Source organism: Euprymna scolopes, chromosome 21, assembly GCF_053919585.1.
Source record: "Euprymna scolopes isolate OS-2025 chromosome 21, ASM5391958v1, whole genome shotgun sequence".
NCBI lineage: Eukaryota > Metazoa > Mollusca > Cephalopoda > Sepiida > Sepiolidae > Euprymna > Euprymna scolopes.
In genome coordinates this window covers 92775914-92801720 of record NC_136502.1, presented here as the reverse complement: position 1 = coordinate 92801720, position 25807 = coordinate 92775914, and the positions used below count along the sequence as shown (strand labels likewise).

The window sequence follows — 25807 nt, the reverse complement described above, 5'->3', positions numbered from 1 at the left end:
CTATATTGTGAAGAAAAACAAACTTCAATTTTTGTTCAGTAAAACAAAGTTATGAATTTACTAGTGTTCAAAATCGTAAGAGGTGAGCAACGTTTTTTATGACTGATTTCCAACCACGTCGCTTCAGTGACTAGTGTTGCTACTAATTCACCGCCGTCACAAAAAAAAGTAACAAGTAAAACAGAAAGAATTTTTTTAAATTCAATTCATAACATTATATAATCAATTCTTAATGCTGCAATATTTTAAGTTATAAATTTATATTTTTTTTACTTGAATATCTTGTCCTTTTCTTTTCCAGTTTTAACAACTAGTCCTTTACTTTATGTTTAAGCTTAACCGTATTACAATAGAAAAATGCGAGCATGAATAATATATATATAATGAAGATGATCAGTCAATTTCCTTACTCATAGGGTTAATTTAATTGAAAAAAGAATTATCAAACTCAATTTGAATAATCCATTGAAGTTGATTTTTTTCACTTGAAAATAAGTCCATTTTAATGTTGATTATCATTTTGAACTTGAAAGGGTATATATTAATAAAAAACAACCCCCCCCCTCCCCGGATAAAATTGTATTAAAGATGGGCATATTTACTTAATGACAATACTCTATAACAGAAATGAGAAACATCTAATGTACACATATCTAAAGGCATAACAAAAACATTAGAAACAGACCTCTAGTTCGTAGTGGAATAGTCATAAATTCATTTTATTCCAAGACTAGCTGGGGTACCCGGCATTGCCCGAGTGTTTGTTTCTGGGACGGGGTTTAAAAAATGTTATGGTAGGTAAGTAGGAAGGATCAAACCTGGAGTCATGAGTAAAAGTAGGAAAATAAAGTGTGAAAAAAAAAAAAAAAAAACATCTGCAACGTTAACAGTTAGGCCACAAAGAAAAGTCCATTCCAGTTGTTTAGGAAAAAAAAAAAAACGACTACGGTAGGTCGGCGCGAACGTGAAAATATAATGTGAATTGTCCAGCACGCTAACCACTACGCCACAGAGCACTGCAGCTTAGTTTAGTGATTTTAAATAACTTCACATGAAAGAACTACGAAGCCAAACCGGTGTTCTCTTCTCAACTGTTCCTTGTGAACGATTCCCAAACGGTGTTAAGTGGTGGCAGGGGGAGGAGGAATTTATTAGAGAGAAAATATTTTACCACTTCCATTGATCTTAACCGATTTTGGCCGTGACTTCTCACCAGAAAAAGTATAGAAATCTAAGATTATCGAGGAATTTGAGAAATAATAAGCCTATAACACACCTCAGATATTGTTCTGCCGTTTGTGCATATTATATTTGCATGAAATATCTTGATTTTTAATCCTATTAATGTCAAAATCAGACAGGAAAAAACGAGTTCATTTTATTTATATAGAGATTAAATCTTTTAACAATTACAAGAAACTTTCTAAATACTGATAGCTATGACTAATAATATCCTACCTGAGAACATCGTTTAAACTCTTTCACTTAACATTCACAAGCAACAAATTCATTGAGGATGTTGCAAAGGTGAGCTCCCTCTACCACGCTAGAAAAATTACTCACACCTGACAGCATCCTGCATCTTTACAAAGTCACAATTTGCTCATGCATGAAGTATTGTTGCCGCATCTGCACTGGTGCGTCGACTACTAGTCTCTCCCTCCGAGGCAGAGTTAAAAAAATAGTCTCCAATCTAATAAGTCCCACACTATCAACCAAACTACAACCTCTGTCCCATCACCACAATGTTGCATCTCTGTACCAGTTTTACAAGTATTTTAATGGAATGTACTCTGATGAACTCCTTGCAGCTGTATTCCACTTGCTGTACATACTCCCAACAAACCTATCTAGCAGCAAAATCTAACCCCTTTATTGTAGAGGTCCCTAGATGTCAGACTGCTAGACTTTGGAATTTCCTCAGTTTCCTACTTTCCTGCGTGGACTAACACCCAGAAGTTTAAATGTAATGTGAACAGACATCTTGCTGCTAATCTCCTCATATTTCCCTACAAACATGGAATCAAATAGTAGCCTCCTTACATCTAATATGCCTCGATATGAACACAAGTAAAAAAATAAAATTTAAAAAAATAAAAATACCAGGGAGAGGTGGATAGAAGAAGTGGCTATCTTGTACAATGAGGATGGCATCAATTTGGAAGGGGGTATAAAATTCAAGTGGTGGACACGGTTTCTCGCACAAAACTGCTTGTCGCATCACATTAACAGTTGTAAAGGGAGAGAGGGGATAGGGTTTTCTTTTCTGAACAATTAAAACGGTTGACTTAAACTAACTGTGCCTGCCTGTGCTTGGATAGTAGGTCAAACTTAATATTGATAATGCTAGAGTATGGAAGGCAAGACAGGACAAATTAAAATTTTCTTAGAAAAAAAAAAAAAAAAAAAATACCTGTAAGAGTGTAGAAAGGCAGTTCGCATGTTTTAGACATAACTTTCAAAGTCTAAAAAATATTGAACAAAATTGTATTTAATTTAACATGAATAGTTATTGGAATGTGAGATGTCATAATATTAACACTGTCAAAAATACTTATGATCTCCAAGACTATCGGTTGTTCATGATACGAGCCGGTTGCATGAAGAATCCTTGGTATGATAGATATTAACTAAATTAGGAAGCTGAAATAAAAAAAGGTAAAAAAAATTAAAACATTGTTTTAAGATTGAGATTTTTTTTTTTTTTTTTATTATTATTCAAGGTCAGACATTTTAAAAATGATTTTTATTAATGTTTTCAGAATGTTTTTGTCTTTGAAGCAATCTAAATGTTCCAAACCTTAAAAAAGGTTTTGATGCAATTGTTCCGAACATTTTCAAAGACAGAATTAAATCATTTCTTCACAGGTTTTATTCAATTTATAAAAAGTTTTACTTTCATCTTTAAAATATTTTTTTTCTTATTTCTTCACATCAGTTTTAAATTAATAAAAAATTATTTTTTGAAAAAAATTAAAATCATTCGAAATTGAAACCTTTTCAACTCCAACATTTCTTTTAAAAGTGAGAAAAATGCAACCAATTAATTTTAGGTTGTCTTAAAAAAAAAAAAAAAAAAAAAAAAAAAAAAAAAAAAAAAATCCTTTTCAGTTTTTAAATTATACAGAAATTCTGAATAGATTCAATAGAGATTACCAAAGGATGGGTTGCATATTACTTTGCAGTAACATACTTGATAAAAAAAAAAAAAAAAGTGTAGAAAGAGTTCCTAGATACAATACAGGAGAGGGAGGGAGTGACCTTGGGGAGTCAGCCAGACCTTAATATGGAAAAGGAGTATTTGATTTATTAGCAGAATCATGTGACTTCAGTTTAGATTTAAAACTTAATCAATTGCTGGCAAGGTTTTTAGTGATGCTAAATAGAATGTAAGACCTTGGAGTTTTGGAGCAACTCAAAGTTAAAGAAATAGTTAAGCTGGAGAAAATTTCGACTAAAAAAAAAAAAAAAAAAAAAAAAAAAAAGGCCAGCATCCACATTTTCACTTCCTGGTCCGAAAGACAGAAAATGCATGATAGAACTCATTTAGGAACATGACGGATGCGGTAATATTTTTTTTCACAGTTGGTAAAAGAAAGCAATTTCTCTAAATATTTAACCCTTTATGACCTCAAACTAATTTGTTGAGCCATAAATGAATATAACAGCATAAATAAAGTGGAAATTGATTCAAACATGCCTTGTACGTATTAGTTTAGTATCCGAGTAGATAGCAGATACCTCCAGATTGCAACTGTCTATTGCTTACATTAAGTATACTGCCACCTGTCTCAGAGAGTGGAGGATTTCGTTTGTTTTCATTAACTCATTTTTTTTTTTCCCCCCCAATCACTATGGATAATAATCAAGGTAAGTTTATGAAATGCAAAAAAATTCCCAGCGGTAGTTAAACTATTGGACTTCATAATGAAAGATTGTTATAGTGAAAAAGTCTTATAATCATAGTAAATCATTACCATTTAAACTAAAATTAACAAATATTTTTAAAATCATCTGCATCATAATTCAGGTCATAAATCGTTAAGTGTTTTTTGTTCTTTAAATATTGTGACACCAATTTTTTTTTTTAGAGACAGGAAGAAACGGATTCATGCCTTTTCCGAATGATATTAACTGTTTTAGTTGTGATTTTAAGTCGTTAAAAGAATTTAGTGTTATACAAGAGTAGAATGACTATACATATGTATGTGTGCATTTAGGAACTAGTTATTTTCAAAGCATGGCTGGTTGAGTATGAGTTTTGTTTTTTCTGCTAATTTTCCATTTCACAAGCATTTTGCTTCAGGTGGTAGGTTGTGTAGTATATAACTGATTTTGTGTCGAATATTTTTCCTTGAGCGTTTTTGATCAGTGATAGTTATGAGTAATTTTGTTAAGACTTTTTTAATAGATAATTTATTATATTTTTTTTTTATTATTATATTTTATTTGTTTAATTTCATTAATTTAGTTTAACTAAGTTGTCTGTCAGGGAAGGAAGAATGAGGAAGGGGTTTGGTTGAGTATTTTCTATTACTATATGCATGTAGTGTGCATAAAACTGCCGACCATCGATGCATTGGTTCTAGGTTCAATCCTCAGCTAAGGAAAGGTGCTAGACTAGCCGCACTGATGATTTGTGATACAACGAAACCGTGTGTGCGTGTGTCAATAAAAAATAAACCAAGAGCTATATAGAACACAAAATAATCTAACATTGGATAATGCTAATTTAAATTCAATATTTTGTTTCAATTACAAAACAGTCAATAAATATTTATTGAAAAGAGTGTTCAATAAATAAATGCTATTCTTGACGAGTTTCATAACTGGAACAAAATATTGAAGCTAAGGAAGTATGATGCAAAGTTCAAGTATTCCTTATTCCATATAGTTTGTGCTTTCTGATCTATACATACATATAGTCGGATATTCATTTTCTTTAAACAAACATTCACAGACACAGACACACTGCTTGATCCAATTGAATCACCAGTTCTTGTTGAATCAACAAAGTTAATGTTCAGCCTGGCCAGTGCCAGATGGATGACCATTTGGGAATTGCATGTACTGCCTATTTACGTCTGCATTGTTTCTTGGAGGTTTCCTTGCCACTGGAATCAGGTTGCAGACCCTTTGTGGTGTAAGATAGGGGTGGTTGGAGATTGAGCAATCCTTGCTACACAATTGCATGCGTAGCCAACTTTACAGTAAGGTATCCATCGCCTCTCAAGACTGAACAGAGACCACAAGTTGACACCAAGAAAAGACAAAATCAGAGTCTGCAGCTTCTGCAGAGGCAGATTGAAGGAGACTGAAAAGCAGCATTAGTCACTCTGGAGTTCGAGCCAACTGCCTTCTGCGCATGGTGTTGGCACAAGAGGTTCAACAAAATTAGAGACAAACCTGCCTCATCCAAAAATGTCCTTGCAGTAGATACCTTGATATTCCTTGATCACACAACATTTCCTTTATTAATTTGCCAGCATTTATACTCACAATATTCACACCGACAACTTTTGCTACCTCTTTCATGTGACAGGAGCGGGTACAGGCCATTCTTTTGTTGCAAGAAGCCGACCTGTATGGAAATTATTTTTCATACCAATCAAGACTGGAATGTGCATATCTTTTTGAAACAAGCGGCACAATCTTTTAATGCCTTGTTGCATATGGGCAAATTATGACGGGATAGAAATGGATAAGTTGCTGGATATGTGGTATAAAAAAAAGAATTCCCACACCATTTTTAATAAAGATTTAACATGTGTTCTGGCTTGGATATACAAACTGAAGTGGTCAGTGGATTCATTGATGTACCAAGATCTGGGCCCAAAGGGAAAGGAGGCATCCACAGAAGACATGAAAATAGATAATTAGGGTTGATCTGAAAGTCTGTAACAAAACTATTTCTATAATGAACACTCTGAAGAGACGCCTTAATTTTTAAATAAATAAATAAAAAAATTAAAAAAAAATGGGCGATGCTTGTAACAAACAAGGGTGTTGAACAAGACAAATATATAAGTATGCACCTAGGATTAGTAATAGGTACCATACTTTCGCTTTGACATTTTTCACCAGTCCATATCTGCTAATGGAGACTGATAACAGTTACTGTACCCTGGAACTTTAGGATCTCTAATAAACACAGTAATATATAGCACTTAAATAAAACAAATCTGCTGCTCAGAGATTTGAAAGATTCTGCTTTGGTATGTAGTTTCTGTAATAACATCAACGACGATTAGTGTTGTTCTGAGAGAGAGAGAGAGGGGGGGGGTACAGCTAAAACGCTCCAGACTTGCATTACCCCAAGGTCATTTATTTTATCAAAACTTTATTGGAAGCACAGTTGCTGTTTTTGTAAAACTGGTACGAGTTTTGTGTGTGCACTTGTATGTGTTATATATATATTACACACAATTTACTTGCAATATGCAGTCTTTTTGTTTCATTATTAGAATAATTTTGTATCAATTTTTTTCTTCTGTACACATATTTCACTGGAAAATGGTGGCTATATGGAAAAGAGCTCAAGATTTTGTAAACAATTTATCAAAGGGGTTCAGAGTAAGTAAAAAAAAAAAAAAAAAAAAAAAAAAAAAAAAATGAACAATTACATTGAATGATAAAAGTTTAAAAAGTTGACATCTCTTAATTGGGGTAGACTGTTGGTGAACATGTCTATGAACATAAAGACAATTTCCGTATGAACACTTGAAATTTTTGGAAAATAGCAAATAAAAAGTTGAGTAGTCACAAGAAAATACTTAAAGACATTTTTCAACTAGCATTGATTTTTAAAATTAAAAATCTAAACGCAATTCAACATGGAAATTAAATATATAAAACAATGCGTACAATGAGATCCATATAATGCCCGCAAACGATTCAGCGAATCGACAACTTGTGTTTATGACAAAAATGTTGACAAGAAATGAAAGTTAGAAAGATCACGATTTAAAAAAAAAAAAAAAAAAAAAAAAAAACTATAATGTAATTCATATTTGTTTTTATATCCCTCCCATAGTGAGGAGATACGAAGTCAGAAAGTGAGATTTGGAAAGCCTTAAAGGAAGGAACACTTTGGTTGAATTGCCTGGTCAGTTCCATCGGCATTCCCTGATAGGAACTTCTTTGACAATTTGCAATAAACTAACTCCTTTTTAAAGGACACGATGGTCAAGCCTGAGAAAGTGGGCGTCTTAAAACTGCATAAGACAGTACCCCAGACGGACAGAGAACAAGCTGTCCTTAAAAACAGCAGAGACAGTCTGATTTTGTTATGAACTAGCCCCAGAAAGTTGCAATTCATATTTGTTGTTGACAAGTGCTTTGGAATTTGAAAGACTATTGGACATTTATAACTGAAACTTGGAGGACAAGTCAGAGTGATGTTCGACTAAGGAGGAGATATTTTGCTTTATTCTAGTTTCAAGACAGAATTGTTCCAACCACATTTAAATTTGTTCAAAATGAACCAACTTTGTGAAAAAAAAAAAAAAAAAAAAAAAATTTAGTGCCAAATACCAAGCGTTATGCATTTGAAAAATTCTTCTCCAAGAGTTTGACTAAAACATTTGTAATCCATGGCTACCTTTAATAGACAGAATGCTTTAAAGGGCACACAGTCTTTGTGCCAACTAAAACAAGAAACTTTTACATATGATGACCCCCCCTCCCCCTCATCCTAAAATGTCACCTACAGAATCAATTTATCTTTTCAGAATCTAAACATTTAAAAAACTATGTCTGGCTCAGAGAACGCAAGTCAATGCCTGACTTGTCCACCAAGCTTCAATCATAAATGTATAACCATCTTTGCATTATCGCTGTTAAAGAAAATGTTCCAAACATGCAGGTCATGATTTCCAGGCAGTTCATTTCATTACAGATCAATATGCTCCGAATGTACATTTCTGCGTTGATCAATATGGAATGCTACTTAGTGATTATCAAGAAATTTATGGTAGTCTGGGGCAAACCAAGAAAAGATGTTGCAAGGGATGAACAGGTGTTTCAACAAGATGGGACAACTCTCCACACACTTTGGTTATCAGCTCATCAGTAAACATGATCTTGGATCAACTCCACATTCACAAGAAATATACCTCCAGATTTTTATCCGGAAGATAAGGTCTATTGAAACAATCTGCAGACTACTCATGAACTGAAGACGACCATCACCGTTACAAATCAGGACAGCGTTACGGAGAGTGTAAAAATTATTGACAACTGGGTTATACAGATCTTCATGGTCCATTTTCAAGGCCTTCTCCAGACAAAATTCAAACTTTCAAAACAAAATCTGATATATAAACAATGATCTAATAAACTAAAAAACTTAATTGAAAACAAGAAAAGTCATTTTCATTTACATACAAAACAATCTGTCGACAATCATATTTATGTCCTTGGACCCACTTATATTTGGCCAACTAAGCACGATTGAATGTTATTTTCCTCATTGTAGATTGGTCTACGTCATTTAGCTTTAAATTTCTGGTATTATAGATTCAAGAGTTATGTCCCTTTATCACAAAACTACCCAATGTTATATGGAAAGCATAAGATTGTTTTGTGATAAAGGGACAACTCTTGTATCCACAATAATACAATATAATTTCAGAGTAATGTATTTCAATTTCATTTCCAATATTAAAATTTTATAGTATTTATTTTGATTTTAGTTTTAATATTACAACAAATTTTTACTGGACATAAAGAATGATTTTCAAGGTCTTTTCAAGACATTTTTCAAGGTAATAATAGAAATAAGGTCTTTTCAAGGCAAAAGTCAAAATTCAAGGACTTTTCAAGTCTGTGTGAACTGTTATAGTTGGTCAGTTGTTGCGGCGTTCATCTTGGATTGGTTGCGCCGGCTCCATCCAACAAATTTACCACATCCTGTATAACGGCCGACCAGGCACGGCGGTCAGAAGCTGTAAGCCATTTGTGATTCCATTGGCAGGAGCCAAGGATCATTTCAGTTTACTGTTTCACTGTCCTGAGCCAGGTCTTGAGTTGGCTACCTCGGCGATTCTTCCAGTCTGGAGGTAGTGCTGGATCGATGACTTCACAAATGAGATCACCTGGGTTTCGCTGAAGTGCATAGCTGAACCAGCAAAGGTATCTAGCAAGGAGGGATTGTTGAAAGGGGCGTATCTTGCATTGTGCCTGGACTGTTGGAAGTACATTGTTGCCAGCGGACACGTACAATGCAGTATAGTTGAATATCTCCAGCTTGCAAATGTCCCTTGCATGCATAGGCCAGGTTTCGCAGCGATAAAGCAGAATAGTGTGAACCGAGGCCTGGTAGATCCTGACCACCTTGAATTTATCCCCTTCCGGGACCAGAGCCGCGATCACAGTAGACATAAGGCAAGACGAGCATTGCTGGTGTGGTTGTGGATATCTTCTTTGCCTTGGCCTGTCGCGGTGATGATGGATCCAAGGTATTTGAACTGATTGACCTCTTCGAGAGTTTTTGTGTCGAGGACAAATGGCTGTCTTTCAGTTGGAGGGATAAGACTAAGCTTCAGATTGCTCGTTTCCCTCCAACCTTGTTATTGTTTGCTCTTTTTGACTTCTGGTTTCTGCTTTGTGGACAGGACAACAGTGACAAGCAATAGATGTATTAATGATTATCTTCCTCTCAAATAACGTGAAAGCCCCCCCCCATTTTCTCCCTGTTAAGAATGGCTTTCTTGATCATGTCTAAATATCCAGTCAAATGGACAGCACAATCTAGAAGTAAAAAAAAAAAAAAAAAAAAATCCTTGAAGCGTCGTATGCAAGCGGGCTTCAAATACAAAGCTGCATATTTGGAACATTTTATTTAACAGCGATAATGCAAAGACTGTTGTACATTTATGATTGAAGCTTGGTGAACAAGTCAGGCATTGACTTGCATTTAACTGTACCAAACATGGTTAGATTGCAAAAAGGATTATGAATTATATTAAGAAGTTCAAGGGTGGCATTTTTGGGGACGGGTATCCTGTATTAACACAGCATAAAGGGGCATTTTCAAAAGTTTTCCTAGTTTTCATTTTCCTACTTCCAAATAAAGACATGAGGTGACAAAGGGTCAATCTCAATGCGGTGTGGCCAGAACCGAACAAGAGTTCATTGCCAGAAACAAATAATAAATGCCAGTAAAAAAATGTCCTCTACAGTCAAGCCTGTCTCTGCTCTCGCTATTTTCATGGCAAGTGCTCAACTGAACTCCAGTTTATGGTCCTCCCCTTGCCAAATTTTTACAAAAACCTTGACTAGCTACAACCACTATGATTTTCCCCCCCACTATCTGTGCCTAAATGTACCTATTTACTATGCCTCCCCACGGGACAGAGTTAGACACCAGGGTCGTTTTTTAACGTGGAGAAAAGGTACAAAAATAAAAATTGTCTCAGTCGTGAAGGATTTCTCCTCCACTGAAAGAGAACAAGAAATAGAAGTGCAGCATCTGAAGAACAGATACTACACTCTGATCTTGACCAAAAGGCTGTGCCTAAATGTAAACGCAGATTTCATGAACAAAGCTTCTTTCCCCAAGACTGTCTGCGTTTGGAATACTGTTCCGCTAGCATGCTCCCCGCTTGAATACAACATGGTAGCCTTCAAATCTAATATAAACAATTCCTGTTAAGCCGTCCACATAAATAATCAAATTTTACCCCATTTACATTATAAGTGATTACTACACTACCTTACATTCATTAACCCTTATTCTCAAGTGGCCTTCGGGCCTTGATAACTGGTGACAAAAAAAAAAAAAAAAAAAAAAAAAAAAAAAAAAAAAAAACTCTTCATTTTATGCAATGGAGAAGATACTGCCTGGGAGGACAGCCTAATTCAGCAAATAGGTTACATTCAGAACAGATCAACACACCGTAAACCAAAATCTAGTATTATACTCAACAGCAGTTTATCAACGTTTATTTGCTTATATACTTTGAACACAAAATACATGCTAAAATGCACTTTAATTCTGGGAATGAGTTATGTATGAGAAACAAAAAAACTGTTTTAATTGTTATAATTAGCAGTAATTTATAATTAAATTAACAAATCACCAATCTCCTTAGCTATGTGTGTATTCCCCCCTCACTATATGGATTCAATCACTAATTTTTCTAAACATCTGAGTATTTAGAAAGGGTGACTTTTCTCAACATCAAATTTACATACATGCATCTGTACATACCATAAAGCTGTATGTAAATTTGATTGTAAAATAAGAGTTTAATAATATTTCTATATAATCTATATAAGTGAGAATGTGTGTGTGAGGTCACTTCAACCTATATACTCAAATTTTTAATCTTCAGATTTGAAATTTGGTATATAGGATATTCAGACATGTGGAAAACTTAATTGGTTTCACCCACCCCCCAAGGGGCTGCTAAGGGATCAAAATTGAATAATTGGTACGTGGAAGTCATCGGATTTTTATCTGTTTGCTAACTGTTTGACGAATGCGCATGCATGAATAGTTCACATTACAGATTATTTATGTTAAAAATAAATAGTTTGAAAATACTTTAAAGATCGTGTCATGCTGGTCTAATGGCTATCGTACTTGACTCGCTGTTTTTAGATTTTGGTTTCAATCTCAGCTCGAGTATTTATTTATTTTTTAGTTAAAAGTGAACAGTTTAGAAAAACCCAAAAAAAAACCAAAAAAAAAAAAAACAAAAACAACTCACATGCAAGTCTCAGTTTCTGTATTAATTAAAATATATTTATGCGTATTTTACCACCAGGCGGTCTGCTAGTAATAAAATTTCTATATAATAATATTTCTAAATAATAAATTTTATATAGAAGTAAAGAACCTTACTTTTAGTAATAGAATAATGTCGGAATTCATGAATTTTCAAAGTAAATCAAAAAATGCTGGAGTGGTTGCGACCCAACGAGTTGCGGGTACGTCTAATAATCTTACCAGCAATTTGGGCTTACGATAAAATCCTTTAACGCAGTCAACTCTAAAAAGGTTTAACACATTCTTTCAGGAGACAAAGCCTGTCATTAATCATGTGACGGGGTTGTTAACATTACATTTAAATAGACTTAATAAAATGTGGGCACATTTAGATGCTCCAGCAAGACTTGTCAGCATATCCAAATATAAAGGGACAATGAGTTTTAGGATTTTAGTTTTCTCGTTTACTTCCGGGAATTTTGTGATTCTTTTTTTTTTCTCCTGCCATTTTGCATAAAGCTCTTTTCCACATTGCCGCCATCCAAATCATTCTTTATCATACACCGTAATTGATATCATATATATACATTCTATTATTTACATAAAATGCGCCATACACCACGATGAGAAAAAAAAAAAAAAAAAAAAATTTTGTTTTCAGTCATGTTGAGGCTTTTATCATGTACAGTGTGTCACCTCTTTTATAAAGCGAAACTGAACTTTCACAAACAGTTGTTTTCCAAGGAACTCCCATCTATGAAACACGTTACCACACTACCGTTTCCCCCTGTAGACTAGAACAGGGTTTTCAAGTTCAATCTCAACAAATACTTATCGAGCTGATCACTAATAAAATTTTGTCCAACTTGTTCATAGTTTTCAATCCTCATTGTACTGTTTTATTTAACTGACATTAACCCATATCCTTGGGTAACTTTTGGCCTTGGTAAGTAGAGATGATATCCCAGGTATTAGAGATTATGGTAAATTGAGGAAGACGTGGTTCGAGGATGTAAGAAGCAACATAACGCCATGCAACCTGTCGACCCTTTGGCTCGTACTGCATGGACAATAAGCAGGAAAGGTTTGGTGTTGCGCATGGAATTCTTGCAGCATTCTTAATACCAAAACTGGATAAAACAGCTTAGTCCATCACAACTTAAAAAGTACAGGGTCTAACTTTAATAAAATTAGTGCACCAACTTTGACGATAGCCTTGAATTTGGATTGAATCATGAAGTTATTTAAAATTACGACTACTGATTTTCACACTTACATTTGAAGTAACATTTCCGCCGTTAAAACGCGTAGATGTAATGGACGCATCATAAGAATACCCGTTCTTGTTAATAAACGTTTTGTATATGTTTTGAATGATTTTCAGGTTTTTTTTTGTTATTTTTTATTTTTATTTTTTTTTTTTTTATTAGATATCAACACCAGTTTTCTTTGCCTTCAAAAAATAATGCATTTTTTTTTTTTTAATTTAAAAAATATATTTTTAACGGGAAGCAAAGTAGTAATAAAAATGTATTTATTTTTTAAACTCATTTTTTTTTTTCAGCTCCTGCTAATCAAAAAGATCGGAGGGAATGCTTACTTTCATTCCTGAAATCGTCAGACGCACAAGCATCAACGATTACATAATCAGTTTACAGAAAAAAAAAAAAAGACAAAACAAAAAAGCCTTCTGTTCATTTTAAATCCTCCACTTTTGGTGGATCTTTCACTGGCGGTTCCTCAGAGTCTTTTTTCGTTGCTAGAAGAGAGGGGGCACTAACTTTTTCCTGGCCCTTCAGAAAGCCAAGATACTCTTCGACGTATTTCGTAGGAATCTTTTGAGCAGATGCATTTCCTTGGTCCACATTTAACTTGTTACGTTTCACAAGTTTTTTTGCCCAGTCTTCGCTTGGTTCAAATTCATCGGCTGTAGCAACACCTTCCTTGACCATTTGACCAAAAATCTCCATTGCTTTCGTTTTTAAATCCTCCTGTGAGACTTGCAGCTTCTTCTCCTGCTGAAACTGATAAAACTCGAGAACTTCATCATCGACTTTTTCAAGCTTAAGTTTTTGTTGCAACTGGCCTTCTTGCATTTGCCAGTCGCGTATCGTCTTGCGATTAATGTGATATTGACGTGACGTTTTGTGGATTGAAAACTTTCGTGAATATGCAACTACTTGCAGTTTAAACTTGATGGAATATTTACGGGCCGTTGTAAAATTCGGACCTCTTTCGTCCACATTCAAATGATTATTGTTCGTTTCAGACTCAATAAATAAAGTTGGCGGAGTTTCTACGGCGGTGCATTTACTCTGCAAATCCTCAGTTAAGATTCTCTGGCACGAATTCCAAAACGGATCCGTCTCCTCCGACAATTCATCAACTATTGGATGATGATTGCCATGGTTTCTGTCAATCACAGGGCACACCTCGTCAAGATCGAGTTCATTTTCGCTGGTCGAAGGTTGGCCGGATTCCGGTTGGTCCTCAAGAGACATGTCGCCACGTTCAAAACGGGAATACCACTTGCCCACTTCCGATTGGCTCAAAGCATTTTCTTTGAAGGCTTCAACGAGCATTGAAACAGCTTCTGCGGGAGTTTTCCCCAAGAGGAAACAGAACTTCATGCAAGCTCTTTGTTCTTTGTCAGCACCCATCGCAAGAGGAGAGAAAAAAGCTCAAAAATACCAAAAAGAGAACAGGAAACAAATCCAGATCAATGTAACTCACAATTTGGGAAATCTTACGTCCATTTCATGCACCAAATTTGAATGTCTGATTTTTGGGAAATCATAAATGCACACGTTCCTGTTTGAGAGATTTTGTTACAGTTGATACTTAATAGGACACCATTATAGGAATCATTACCAAAACAACTGTATCCATAGCAGCTGTCTGTGTTATATGTATATGCATTTTGCATGTAATAGCCAGGATTAAAAGGGTTCATTTTTGGGGGGTGGGGTTTTGCTTGTGTATAAGAGTCATCAAATTAGCCTCTTTTAATCGAACAAAATCCAGTTTGTTTTTGTGTGTGTATAGGGTAAAGAGTAAAATTGAAGAGTAATTGTATCCTTAAAAATCAATCGCTTGATGTTTTCGTACCTAAAAGTAAAAGAAAAAAAAAAATTAAAGACATTTATAAATTATATACAAAAAAATAAAATGTTTATTTTCTTTACGTTAAAAGAAAAGTAAATCGAAATTATAATTTATACTATTATTCAAATTTTAGTTAAATTTTTAGAATGCTCCAGTCTTTGCAACATTCAATCTTCCCGTGCATCTTTTCCAACACTGGAAGTTATACAAAATTTAAAACAAAGACCTTTTCAATCCATCAGGATAAACCATTCTTATTCCAGCCATGATTATCCACGCGAACCTTTAGTGCAATGAATAAAAGCATTGGTTAACAATCAGTTCTCGAGGGAGTTTGCTAGCAGTTTACAGTTCAATTTTTTTACTACAGGTAACAAAAACTAAGAACAATCTACCCCCATCTCTCCATATTAAATTAATGCTTAAGTTTAAAGTTCCATAAAGATACCCAGTTCAATGGAAAGATTCCCCAATTTGAAAACTAAATTTGGAGGTTACATCAAAAAAAAAAAATTTGTGAAAATAACCAAGATAATAATGGTAGTCCAAATAATTTAAATTATCAATCCTCATCTCAAGAACTCTGAAACAATAAAAGTTATCATTTGAGGAAGTAAAATGAACTCTTTGCATTTGATTGATTTGCAAACAAAAAAATGTACAAAGATCAAATTTTAAAATGATTTTGTAAACATTTTATATAATCCATTAAAAATCAATTTATGAACATGCGTTGCAAGTGAACATTTGGCTATAAAAAGGTGTGTTACAGTTACATAAATAATGATTTTGCTCAATATGCAACAGAAATAGAACTATCTCCAAAACAGATAAAATATTTTAGAAATATACACGTAACCTTGTCCATTTGTCTATGTCCGAAGAATGGGCTACTAAACTATTGTCAATTTTTAGTCTACAGCCTTGAAACTTGATCTAAGAAGAGATTTAGACCTGTGGAATAAATTCGATTTGGTCTTTAGCCAGTAAAAATAGCTGCTAAGAGGTCAATTTTTTTTTTTTAAATTTGAACTTTGCAAGTGTAAGTTTACTTATAGTGCTCTTCTACACATGCGCAAATATACATTTATATTTTTAACTTTATTTTGAGTTTTTAAATATGTAGAGGCGTAGTGCACATGGTTACGAATAAGGCTGGAAAGCTATATATGTTTCGGTTCTAGCTGATGGCACCAAAATCTTACTTTTGAAATCACTATGTATTGATTACAATATTATAATAGAGAATTGGCTTGAATACAAAATCAAGTAAATTAAAATATATTTAAACGCATTTTATGACTGGGCAACACTGGCTGCCTGCTAGTCTATGAATATCTATTCAAACATGCCGAACAGAAAAACAAAAACCTGCATATAAAGATTAACTTAGATTTTTTTTCGTTGGCAATAAGTAAGAAAAAGAATATACAGTCTTATCAATGTGATGCTAAACATCCAACTGTTCACTTCTACAGGTTTACCGCTTACGAATCATAGGAAAAAAATTTGGAGGGAAGTAGAAGTTGCCTTTCCCATGCAAATTTTTTTTATTGCTTGATGTTATATAGAGGCGTGCCTTCAATAAGTTTCTGGACATTTTTTCGTATGCGCACTTATTGATAGTACACACACTAAACTCTAGACCCCTTTGAAGTAATCTCCTCCGACTGCAATGCACTTGTACCGTTCCAACACCTCTTGACATGCTGCATAGAAATCCTCGTGTGAGCATGTCAACAATGACCCTCGTCTCAATTGTCTCATCACTACAACCTCTAAGGTTTTTCTTGAGCTTAGGGAATAACCAAAAGTCACAGGGAGCAAGTTTTTGACTTGAGGAACTGTCTTCATGCCTACCTTGGTTAAATAGTCTGTAACAAAGATGAAGCACCCTTGGGACAAACTTCAGAAATCTTCTGTATCTTCAGTTCCTCCCAAGTAATTGTGTGTACAGTTCCCACACTGACATCAAACTGTATACTTATCGTCTCTATAGACACACGACGGTCCTTATTCACAAAATTCTTTATTTGTCCAATCAACTCTGGTGTTCTGACTTCCTTACTCCTCCCACACCTCATCCCTCACAGACTCCCCATCTTCCTTGAATCTCTTATGCCACTAAAAAAACTGATGCTCGATTCATGCAAAATGCTCTAAAAGCAATCTGAAGCGTTCCATATAGCATTCTTTTCACAAGTTTACATATTTTTTTTTTTTTTTTTTTTTTTTTTTACAACTTTAAAACAGAATTTTATTGCATATTGTTCTTTTAAAGTGTCCCCACATCCAGATTGCCTTTTTGAAAGTCACCAGCTGTGATGATCTGGCTGCAGTAGGGTGTATTCCAATTCCTACTGTAGCTTATCATTTGAACCTGAAATCATAACAATTGGTCATAAGATGTATAGCAATAACATAGTGAATTTTTAAGAGTTTACGACAATTTTAAAAGGTGTGTACAAAAAGTCAGGAAACTTTTTGAAGGCATTTCCCATCACTCCACGAGTAAGAACATGCAGGTGCAAAAGAAAACAAAATTGTATAACTGCTACAGTTTTATTTATTTAAAGAATATTTGACCAACAAGTATTATTACAACAGGAGAAAAATGGTAGGTCTGCAACAGTGGAATTTTCATGCAGTTTTATTGATTTCATAAGATTACACATGCGACCACGTTCTTTAAAGTATGGCAGCAGAAAATGCTCACTAGATATCTTGTGTTCCTAAAGAAGAATTCAATTGATCGATGCCTCCATTCAGTCTGTAAGGGTAGCTGCGTGTAATTGTGAGGCACGGGTTGCACAATCTCTACACGCCTCTTTTGAATTGGCACTGCTTGGATCCAGTGGCAAGGAGAGACCCATGACTGACTAGAAACAATGCCGAGATGAGCGGAGAGCATATGGAATTCCCAAATGGTCAGCCATTTTAGTATTGACCAGGCTCAATGTTGCTTAACTTTGGTCTGATGGGAACCGGTATGTCAACATGATTATGGCGTTTATAATTCAAGATATAATGAACGATATATTATACTGTTATTTGATACAAAAATAAACATTGGTTTTGTTTTGTTTTTTTTACTTAAGGAGTCACTACTTACTAAGATAAGAGACCACATTAGGATAATGTTAATAAATGTCAGGTACATGACAAGGCAACATGATCAGCAAGGCTCTATAGACAAATTTATATTTAGTTGACGTTTGACAACTAAATATTTTCGTTTATTAGCCAAATAGAAAAGTTACAAGCCAAACCCACATGATTTTTAGAATATGATATCTTAGTTCTGTGACGAGTATGTAGATCATAAAGATTTTTCTGTATATGTTTAAATAAGTTTAATTCTAAATATACAATAAATTTTATGCTGCTACTTGAAGGTATAAACATTCTGATTTCTTCAGATTTTTTTTTTTTTTTTAAAACAGCCTTTGTTTAAAAAAAAAAAAAAAAAAAATTGTTCTATTAAACTTATTGTTTAAATAATTTAACTTTGTTCGTCTATAATATAAATCCCACCTGTGTTTAAATGTATGTATGTATGCCTGCCTAAAACTTTCGACAGAAGCGACAGATTTTCATGAGATTGGTATTATTTTGAAGCTTGACACTTTGAACGACAAAAATCAAAAAATTGGCTAAAAGCATTCATTCCGTCACCCTTAACTGGGCACTTTTCTACAGGGCGGGGGTCGCTTTTTTTTTGCTGATATTTTTGAAAGTCATCCCCTCTTTTCGATTGACTAGCCTTAATTTAAACATTCGTCACTTCCGGTTTGGCGATGGACGCAACAGCAAAGACATCACATTTTTTTTTCACATTCTTTTCCTCCTATGCGGTACGGGTTCGAGCCTGCCTGCCAACACTTTTTCGTTCAACACATACCTTCAAACAGCCGGGCAACGCCAGGCACCCAGGCCCGTTTTATTATAAAAAATGAATAAAAGATATTTTTCACTCAGTAGTGAGCCTTAGAAGATTACCAGTGAAATAAATGCAATCGGCAAAAGATAAGCGTTTCATTATTTCTAGTCAACACTTTGAAAAATCACTCGCAAATGCGACTGTTTCACTCACAATGTAGAGCCCCGATCAGTAAGAGTGGAACTTGGGTATGGCTTAGTTATTGTAAAAAACTGCTTAAGAATTTATTTTACATTTTAAAATGACCATGTAGTCAACTGGGAAGCAGCTCCATGATACTGTGTTCTACAGACGGACAGTTGTCGGAAAGAAACTCTGCTCTTGGAATTTTTGTTTACTTTTAGGCACAGATAGAGAGGGAGGGAAAATTGTTGACAATTGTTGCAGCTAAGCAGGTATTCGTTGCAAACATTTTACAGGGGAGAACCACAGATTGAAGCTCAGTCGAGCACCTACTATAAAAGTAACGATTGTAGAGAAATTGATGCACAATAAATTAACACAATTCGTACACATAAAAAGTATACATTTTATTGAAAGCTGCAGGTATAGGGCACTTAAAAATTTGTATGATGGAGTTGAGCGTAAAATATTTTAATTGAAATAAACTCAGCAAGTGTCAGGCTCCCGCTGATTGTATAAGAATTCAGCTTGTGTGTATTTTTTTTATTTCCAAAAAGTTGTTGCAAGTAGTGTTTTTTTAAATTCTTTTTCACCCCAAACAAGGCACATTGCCACTTGGAATGTAAGGGGCTACAATTTGGGACTGTGTCTACAAGTGGACTGTGGGGAGTTGAACAGCGAGATTTCTATTCAAATTAGTTTTAAACTTCAGCAAGTTAGTAGAGTTAAGAAAGCAGGAAACAGGAAGGGAATTATAAAGTCTAGCAGTCTGAGGGAAGAAACTATTAGAGTAGAAGACTGACATGGAGAGACCTCAACAGTAAAGGGTGGGATTTTGCTGCTTGTCGGATTAGTTGGAAATATGTATGTTGAGAGGGCACAAGTGCTACGAATTCGTCAAGGCATATTCCATTAAATTAGCTGTAAAACAAGCACAGTAAAGCGACATTGCAGCGATGGGGCTGAGGTTGGAGCTTGGCCGATAATGTGGGACCTAAGATTTGAAAGTCTTTTGGACCCTGTCTAAGAGGGAGAGACTAATGGTAGATGCACCAGCCCAGATGTGACAACATTTGCATGCAAGGGTGAATGGCGTCTTTGTAAAGATACTCTTGTGAGAGTAATTTTCTAGTACGATAGAGGGAGCCCATCTTCGCAGCCTTAGCTAGGTCTTCAATGTATTTATTCAAATTCATGTTAGGCCAAAGAGTTTGAAAGATGGGCTCTCAGGTAAGGTGTTACTTGTCAGAGCAACCATTGGTTGAGAAGGTTATCTTTTTTTTTTTTTTTTAAAAAAGGAAAGTAGCTTGTCAGTATTAAATGTTACCATCCGTTTACAGCTCCATTCCATTACCGACTGATGGTAGCTTTCTGGGGTTACTGCCAGTGCCTTGGATAAGTGTACATTCGTTTTCCATCATGTCTATTATAGAGCGTAGTGTCATCAGCAAAGTTACACAATTGCATCAGTAAGATTATTTCATATGAAGTTCTTCAGACTAAGTGCTACAGTCGTTGTAGATTGCTGCAGTGGCGAATGGTTGATTATTGCACTGCAGATAAGCTATATCGACTTCTTGGCTTGCACATTTTTAATTCTTTTCTGAAAAATCATTCGGCAAATGTGTATTTCAGCAGCATGAATTATTTGATAGACAAAAATTTATAAAAATTATTTTTATATAAAACAAAGACCTTATTGGCCCTTTTATATAGTCCATGCAAGAACGTAAAAAAAAAAAAAAAGGGCCAAATTTGTACCTTAAAGAGACCAATCTGTTAATCCTTAGAAAGGCCAAATTTTCAAAAGCAGATGGCGGCCTCAATTGTTGTACATTTAGTCTAATAAAAAAAAAATTTCGGGTTTTATTTCAGCCTTAGGGTCTAATAATGTTTTATAGAAAAATAAATTTATGTATGTCAAATAATTTACGTCGCTGAAATACACATTCGCCAATCATTCTCTTTTTTTAGCAGATTTTATACAAAAATCGGCATTTTTTAGAAATATTTTTTTTTTTACAGACAGCATCTTCACTTTAATTTTATTAAAAAAAAAAAAAAAAAAAAGTAAACTATTTGTTTGTTATCGTAAATACAGTATTCACACAAAAAGATTAGAAAATTAGCATTTTAAAAGGGCAGCGAATAAGTCCTCAAGGGAATATTTATCTTCCGGGGGGGGGGGGGGTTAATCTTTCATAAAAAAAAAAAGCTACCTACAAATTGCATTGTCAATTCAGTATCTAATCCATGATAACCGGTAGATTATAATAAAAAAAAATAAAATAAAATGGTGGGAACTACTTGAAGAGTTATCTTTTCTTAGTTTAAGTAGCCATAGTCGGTCAACATTAAATTATTACCGAGCTTCAAATACTCCAATTGGAATGGTAAATGTTTTAAACCCCGTGCCCAACCCTACTTAAAATAAACTGACAAATTTCCTGAACCGCCCAGCAAAAACATTTTACTTCAAAGTTAAAATAACTAATTCATAGCTGACGTCTAATCCAGATGTGTTAATTGAAGCTTAAACTAATTTAAAATATAATTGGTTAGATTCAGATTTTACATCCAAACAGTCCATGAAAAAATCGCCGCCTTGCACAAGGTAAACATGTTAGAAATTTAAGATTTGTGTAAAATAAGTCAAGTGGGGAAACAAGGGAGGCTATTCAGTTATTGGAATGCAGAAAATGATTTGGCGCTAAAGAAAAAAAAAATGACTAAATTAATTGTTTGCATTGAAAATAAATTATGCTTTAAGGGTGTGTGCAAAAATCCAGTTTTTACCGTTTTAGAGCATTGAGCAATTAAAAGGCAATGCTTCTTAGAAGCATTGCCTTTTAATTCACGATTGCTTTTTTCGTGAATTTTACACGTGCGTTTGTAAATTATATTAAATTTTCAACACAGTTGACATATTTTAAGTAGGATAGGCCACGAGTAAATGACATTAATGAACTAGCCGAGCCATGATAATTGCTAAAAAAATAAAAAATACTGAGAAATACATCTAATAAACGTAACTAATCGTGCGAAAATATGTTCTACCAATATTTTGTTTAATTTTTGAGCGATTATCGAGACACGACTATGATTCTGACGAGACCACCATTTTGTTTTTCGATCTAACATTGACAGGCTTTACACTATATTTTAAGTTAAAAAAAAACACTTTAAAATAAGTTAAAAAAACAAAACCTTATTAGGTAGTAAAAACTTAACTGTCTTTGGTAACATTTATTTTTTGTGTATTTTTTCACCTTTTTTAAATTTTTGCTTTGTTGGCTATTTTAAAAAATCTTCCATGACTGCGATAAACATTGCACGAGGACCTTTGCCTAAGTGCAAGAACAGATACTACACTTTGAATTATTTGCAAATAATTCAAACAGAATTTAAATTTGGAACAAATTAGGCATAAGATTATCAAAAGTGTAGGAAAATGGGGTCTTATTAGTCTGTTATTCTTCGATGGAATCGATGTATGTAGTCATAATAGCTACCAAATTTACTGAGGAGGTATCATTTCAAATAAACTCAACATGTTGAAAAGGCCATAAAATTTTATTCATGTGCAGTATAAAAGGGGTACTGCAACGTTTTTTGGTACTAGTGCACTTATTGATCCGTGCTGAAATAACGTTACTATTTAAAAAGCCATTCTTAGCATGGGGAGGGATGGGTGCTTTGTACCTATTCTGTACTTTAACCTTACAAGTGAATAAAAAAAAAAACTTTAATTAAACTTGGAAATACGATTAAAAAAGATTTTTTTAATATAAAAATTAAACTAATTAGGTAGCAAGGAGAGATTTTATTTTATGATAAAAACGTAGAAAGAAGCAGAGAAAAATATTCATTCATTTGATAATTTTATGTTAAATAATATTTTATTTGCAAATATGTGAATTTCTATTCATAATATATATTTAAAATCCTTCTCTGCAAAAGTTTCGTCTGCATTTTTGTTTATACAAACATCGGATCGGGTTCCGCAAATACCGCGGTTATGGCGGCCGGAAGGAGGGGCGCAAATTATAACTCATTTTGTTAAAAATTTATACTCCATTATTCAACGAGATTTTGTGCTACATTTAGTGCGCTTAAATAGAACACGAATAGTTTCGTTGTATATTTTCATTGCCATCTTTAACTTTTATTATTTTTGTTCTTCTAGAGAAAAAAAGAAGGATTCAAAATTCCTTGTTTTTGCGCTGCTTTTTTCGAATTTTCCGGCATGAAAACTATTTTTAGAACTGCTGTTCGTTTCATTTGATGACGTCATAGAAATGTGCCGTGATCTTACGTTTTAAAACTAATAAAATAAATCCTTTAAATGTCTTAGCCCCCCCCCTTTTTTTTTTTTTTTATTAAAGTACTCATTTTACTGTGGGTCGGGGATATATAATTTAGAAGAATGAAAAAGATTTTAAAATAATTTCAGAGTTAAAGAATCATGCCGAACGCTTTTTGTCTATGTCACAAAAACGTGTTTATTTTTTCATTAAACCTCAAACGCTTTAATATATTTGTAAAATGTTTGCATTTTTAATTTAAATAAAAATAAAAGGTCGAAAATAAGTATAAAAATTTAAATTTTTGGATTTCAAAAGCAAAAATGTTTTGATGTTTAGAATTTTGTTCGATACAAATACACCCGTACATTTTTATTGCCATACTTTTTAGTTCAATAGATTTTTTGTATTTTTATTAAATCACCCCAGTCTTCAAACTACAATATTTACATTTTTAATTACAACCATTTTCATGTCTTTATCCGCTGTTACGGCAAAAAATCGTCCGAATAAGGACGGTAGTAAGTTTATAAAATTACAAAACTAAACGTACTCTTACAGAATTAATACTCTTATTGAAAAATTATTTCCACGAGGGCAAAGGTCGACACTACGTATCTTTTTAACATGGATGATATCCAAGTTAAAGGGACACGTTAGATAGTAGTAAAAAATGCCCCAGCCGAGAAGCATATCTACTCCAATTAAGGATAGAGATCTATTCTAAATTATTTATTCACCAATAATTTTTTTTTACTTACAAATTAGGCACAAGGCCATCAACTGTGGGTGTGGCCACACTCAGGTTTGGTGAAGAGACGCATTTCGTCCAAAATTTACTGCACTTTGTTCTGAGCCCGAATATCCGGACTAAAATGTAGCATGATTTTATGCGTTTTAAATCAACACCGGTAAAGAATTATTAAATTATTAATGAAGAGGAGAGAGGAAAGAAAAAAAAAAAAAAAAAAAATAGACGCCCGTAAATTTATCAGTAGCAATTCAACAGCAATTAACTTGAAAAAAAAAAAAAAAAAAGCTAAGGTTGGAGAGGTTCAATAAATTCAAAATGTTGCAGTTTAATTTTTGAAAAAGGAAACACATTGCCCCCCCCCCCAAATTTCAAGTAGCATTATTATGAACTTTTAAAACATTTAGAAAATCGTGGTTTTTCATTTTACCTATCCAGTTTTAAACAACAGGTAGAAGGCATGATTATTTTCACGTACACACAAGACGAGAAATAAACACGTTAGGAACATTTCCCGACATATATATATATATATATATATATATATATATATACACCTTTCGAAACAACTGAAAATATACGCGTCTATCGGCTACGATAAGTAATGAAACCGCTTGGTACTTCTCCAAAATTTGAACCAAACTGATATGTGTATATATACACACATATCCTAACCCAAAATTAAATTTTAGGTTTAGTTCGGCAAAAGTCGGTTTGATTCAGTTCAAACCCTGTAAAGGCATCAACCCTTTTTCTAGATGATGGGGAAAACAATACCTAAAATTTTATATAATATATATATATAGCAAGAAAAATGTGAATAATTTTTTTTTTCAATTTTTATAAAAATGGTGACTGTACTTTAGTTAAGCGTCGAAAAAAAACAAAAACAAAGAAATATGAACTCACATTGAAATATATTCCCTTCCGCCTGTCTCGAGAAACGGATTTTCTCGATTAATTTCTTTCTTTCTCTCCGAATGCGTAAGTAAAGTAAACGTTGCGAAGTGGTCATATGACCGAACGCACTTCTCACCCCCAACAGCAACAACAAAAAGACACGTAGAATTTTTCGAGAATGCGTCTAGCCAAAATATAGAACCAGGAAACGATCAGTAGAAATTTACAGGCATTATTTAGGGTGTATGTGTGTATATATATATATATATATATATATATATATATATATATATATAAATTGGTTTTGGAATTCGTATAACAAAAATAGTTTTATACGTAAAAATAAAATATTTTAGCAGTTAAAAATTTTGAAAAATTATAATTTTATTTAAAAAAAAAAAAGTAAAAGAAATTAGAATTTTATGACTAAAATAATACCCAAAATAATTAACACCTTTTTTTTGCGATATATATATATATATATATATATATATATATATTACAAAGAAACAAAACAAACTTTTATAAAACAAAATTGCGTCCCTTGCCCAAATGATACGTAAAAATACGGTAACATCCAGATAGAAATTCATTTTACTTACATCCAAAACTGAAGTAAATAATATCGTTGACCGTTTCTCCATGCAAATTCGAACGTTCAGCCAATTGTTTACGTTTGGTGCGAAGCTGACTATTGATTTTCTGAAACTACGGATGATCATACGTGATATAATTAACTATGAAATGCAATTTATAAACGTGAAAGCCTCAATATACTGATTCAGATTTCTTTAAATCGTGTACTTTAATAAAAAAAATTCTAAACCGTTTTTGACATCTTTACAGTCTTTTTATTGATTGAACTTTCGACTCTTATTTTACAAATGTAAGAATTAAAAATCGCGTCTAAATCGCCCACCAGAATGAATCTTACATTTCCTTCAAATATTTGTTTAATAATTTCAATTTAA

The 25807-nt window shown here is 33.6% G+C and overlaps 1 protein-coding gene across 3 annotated transcripts; it reads right to left on the bottom strand.

Moving 5' to 3' along the window:
* Positions 1-13098: 13098 nt before the first annotated feature.
* LOC145242581 (uncharacterized) lies at positions 13099-25604 on the bottom strand. Of its 3 annotated transcripts, none has more exons than XM_080105676.1 (2): positions 25439-25604; positions 13099-14821 (listed from the first exon to the last, which is right to left on the bottom strand). In XM_080105676.1, exon 2 carries the CDS (start codon positions 14371-14373, stop codon positions 13408-13410), a length of 966 nt encoding a protein of 321 aa, XP_079961802.1. In that variant the 5' UTR covers positions 14374-14821; positions 25439-25604; the 3' UTR covers positions 13099-13407. The 3 variants fall into 3 exon arrangements, with proteins under 3 accessions (XP_079961802.1, XP_079961801.1, XP_079961803.1); XM_080105675.1 differs by lacking the exon at positions 25439-25604 and adding an exon at positions 24846-25085; XM_080105677.1 differs by lacking the exon at positions 25439-25604 and adding an exon at positions 23947-24079.
* Between the last annotated feature and the right edge of the window lie 203 nt (positions 25605-25807).

Bases quoted from the DNA above. Each gene is read 5' to 3' on its own strand.
- LOC145242581 (XM_080105676.1), bottom strand. From the start codon at position 14,373: ATGGGTGCTGACAAAGAACAAAGAGCTTGCATGAAGTTCTGTTTCCTC.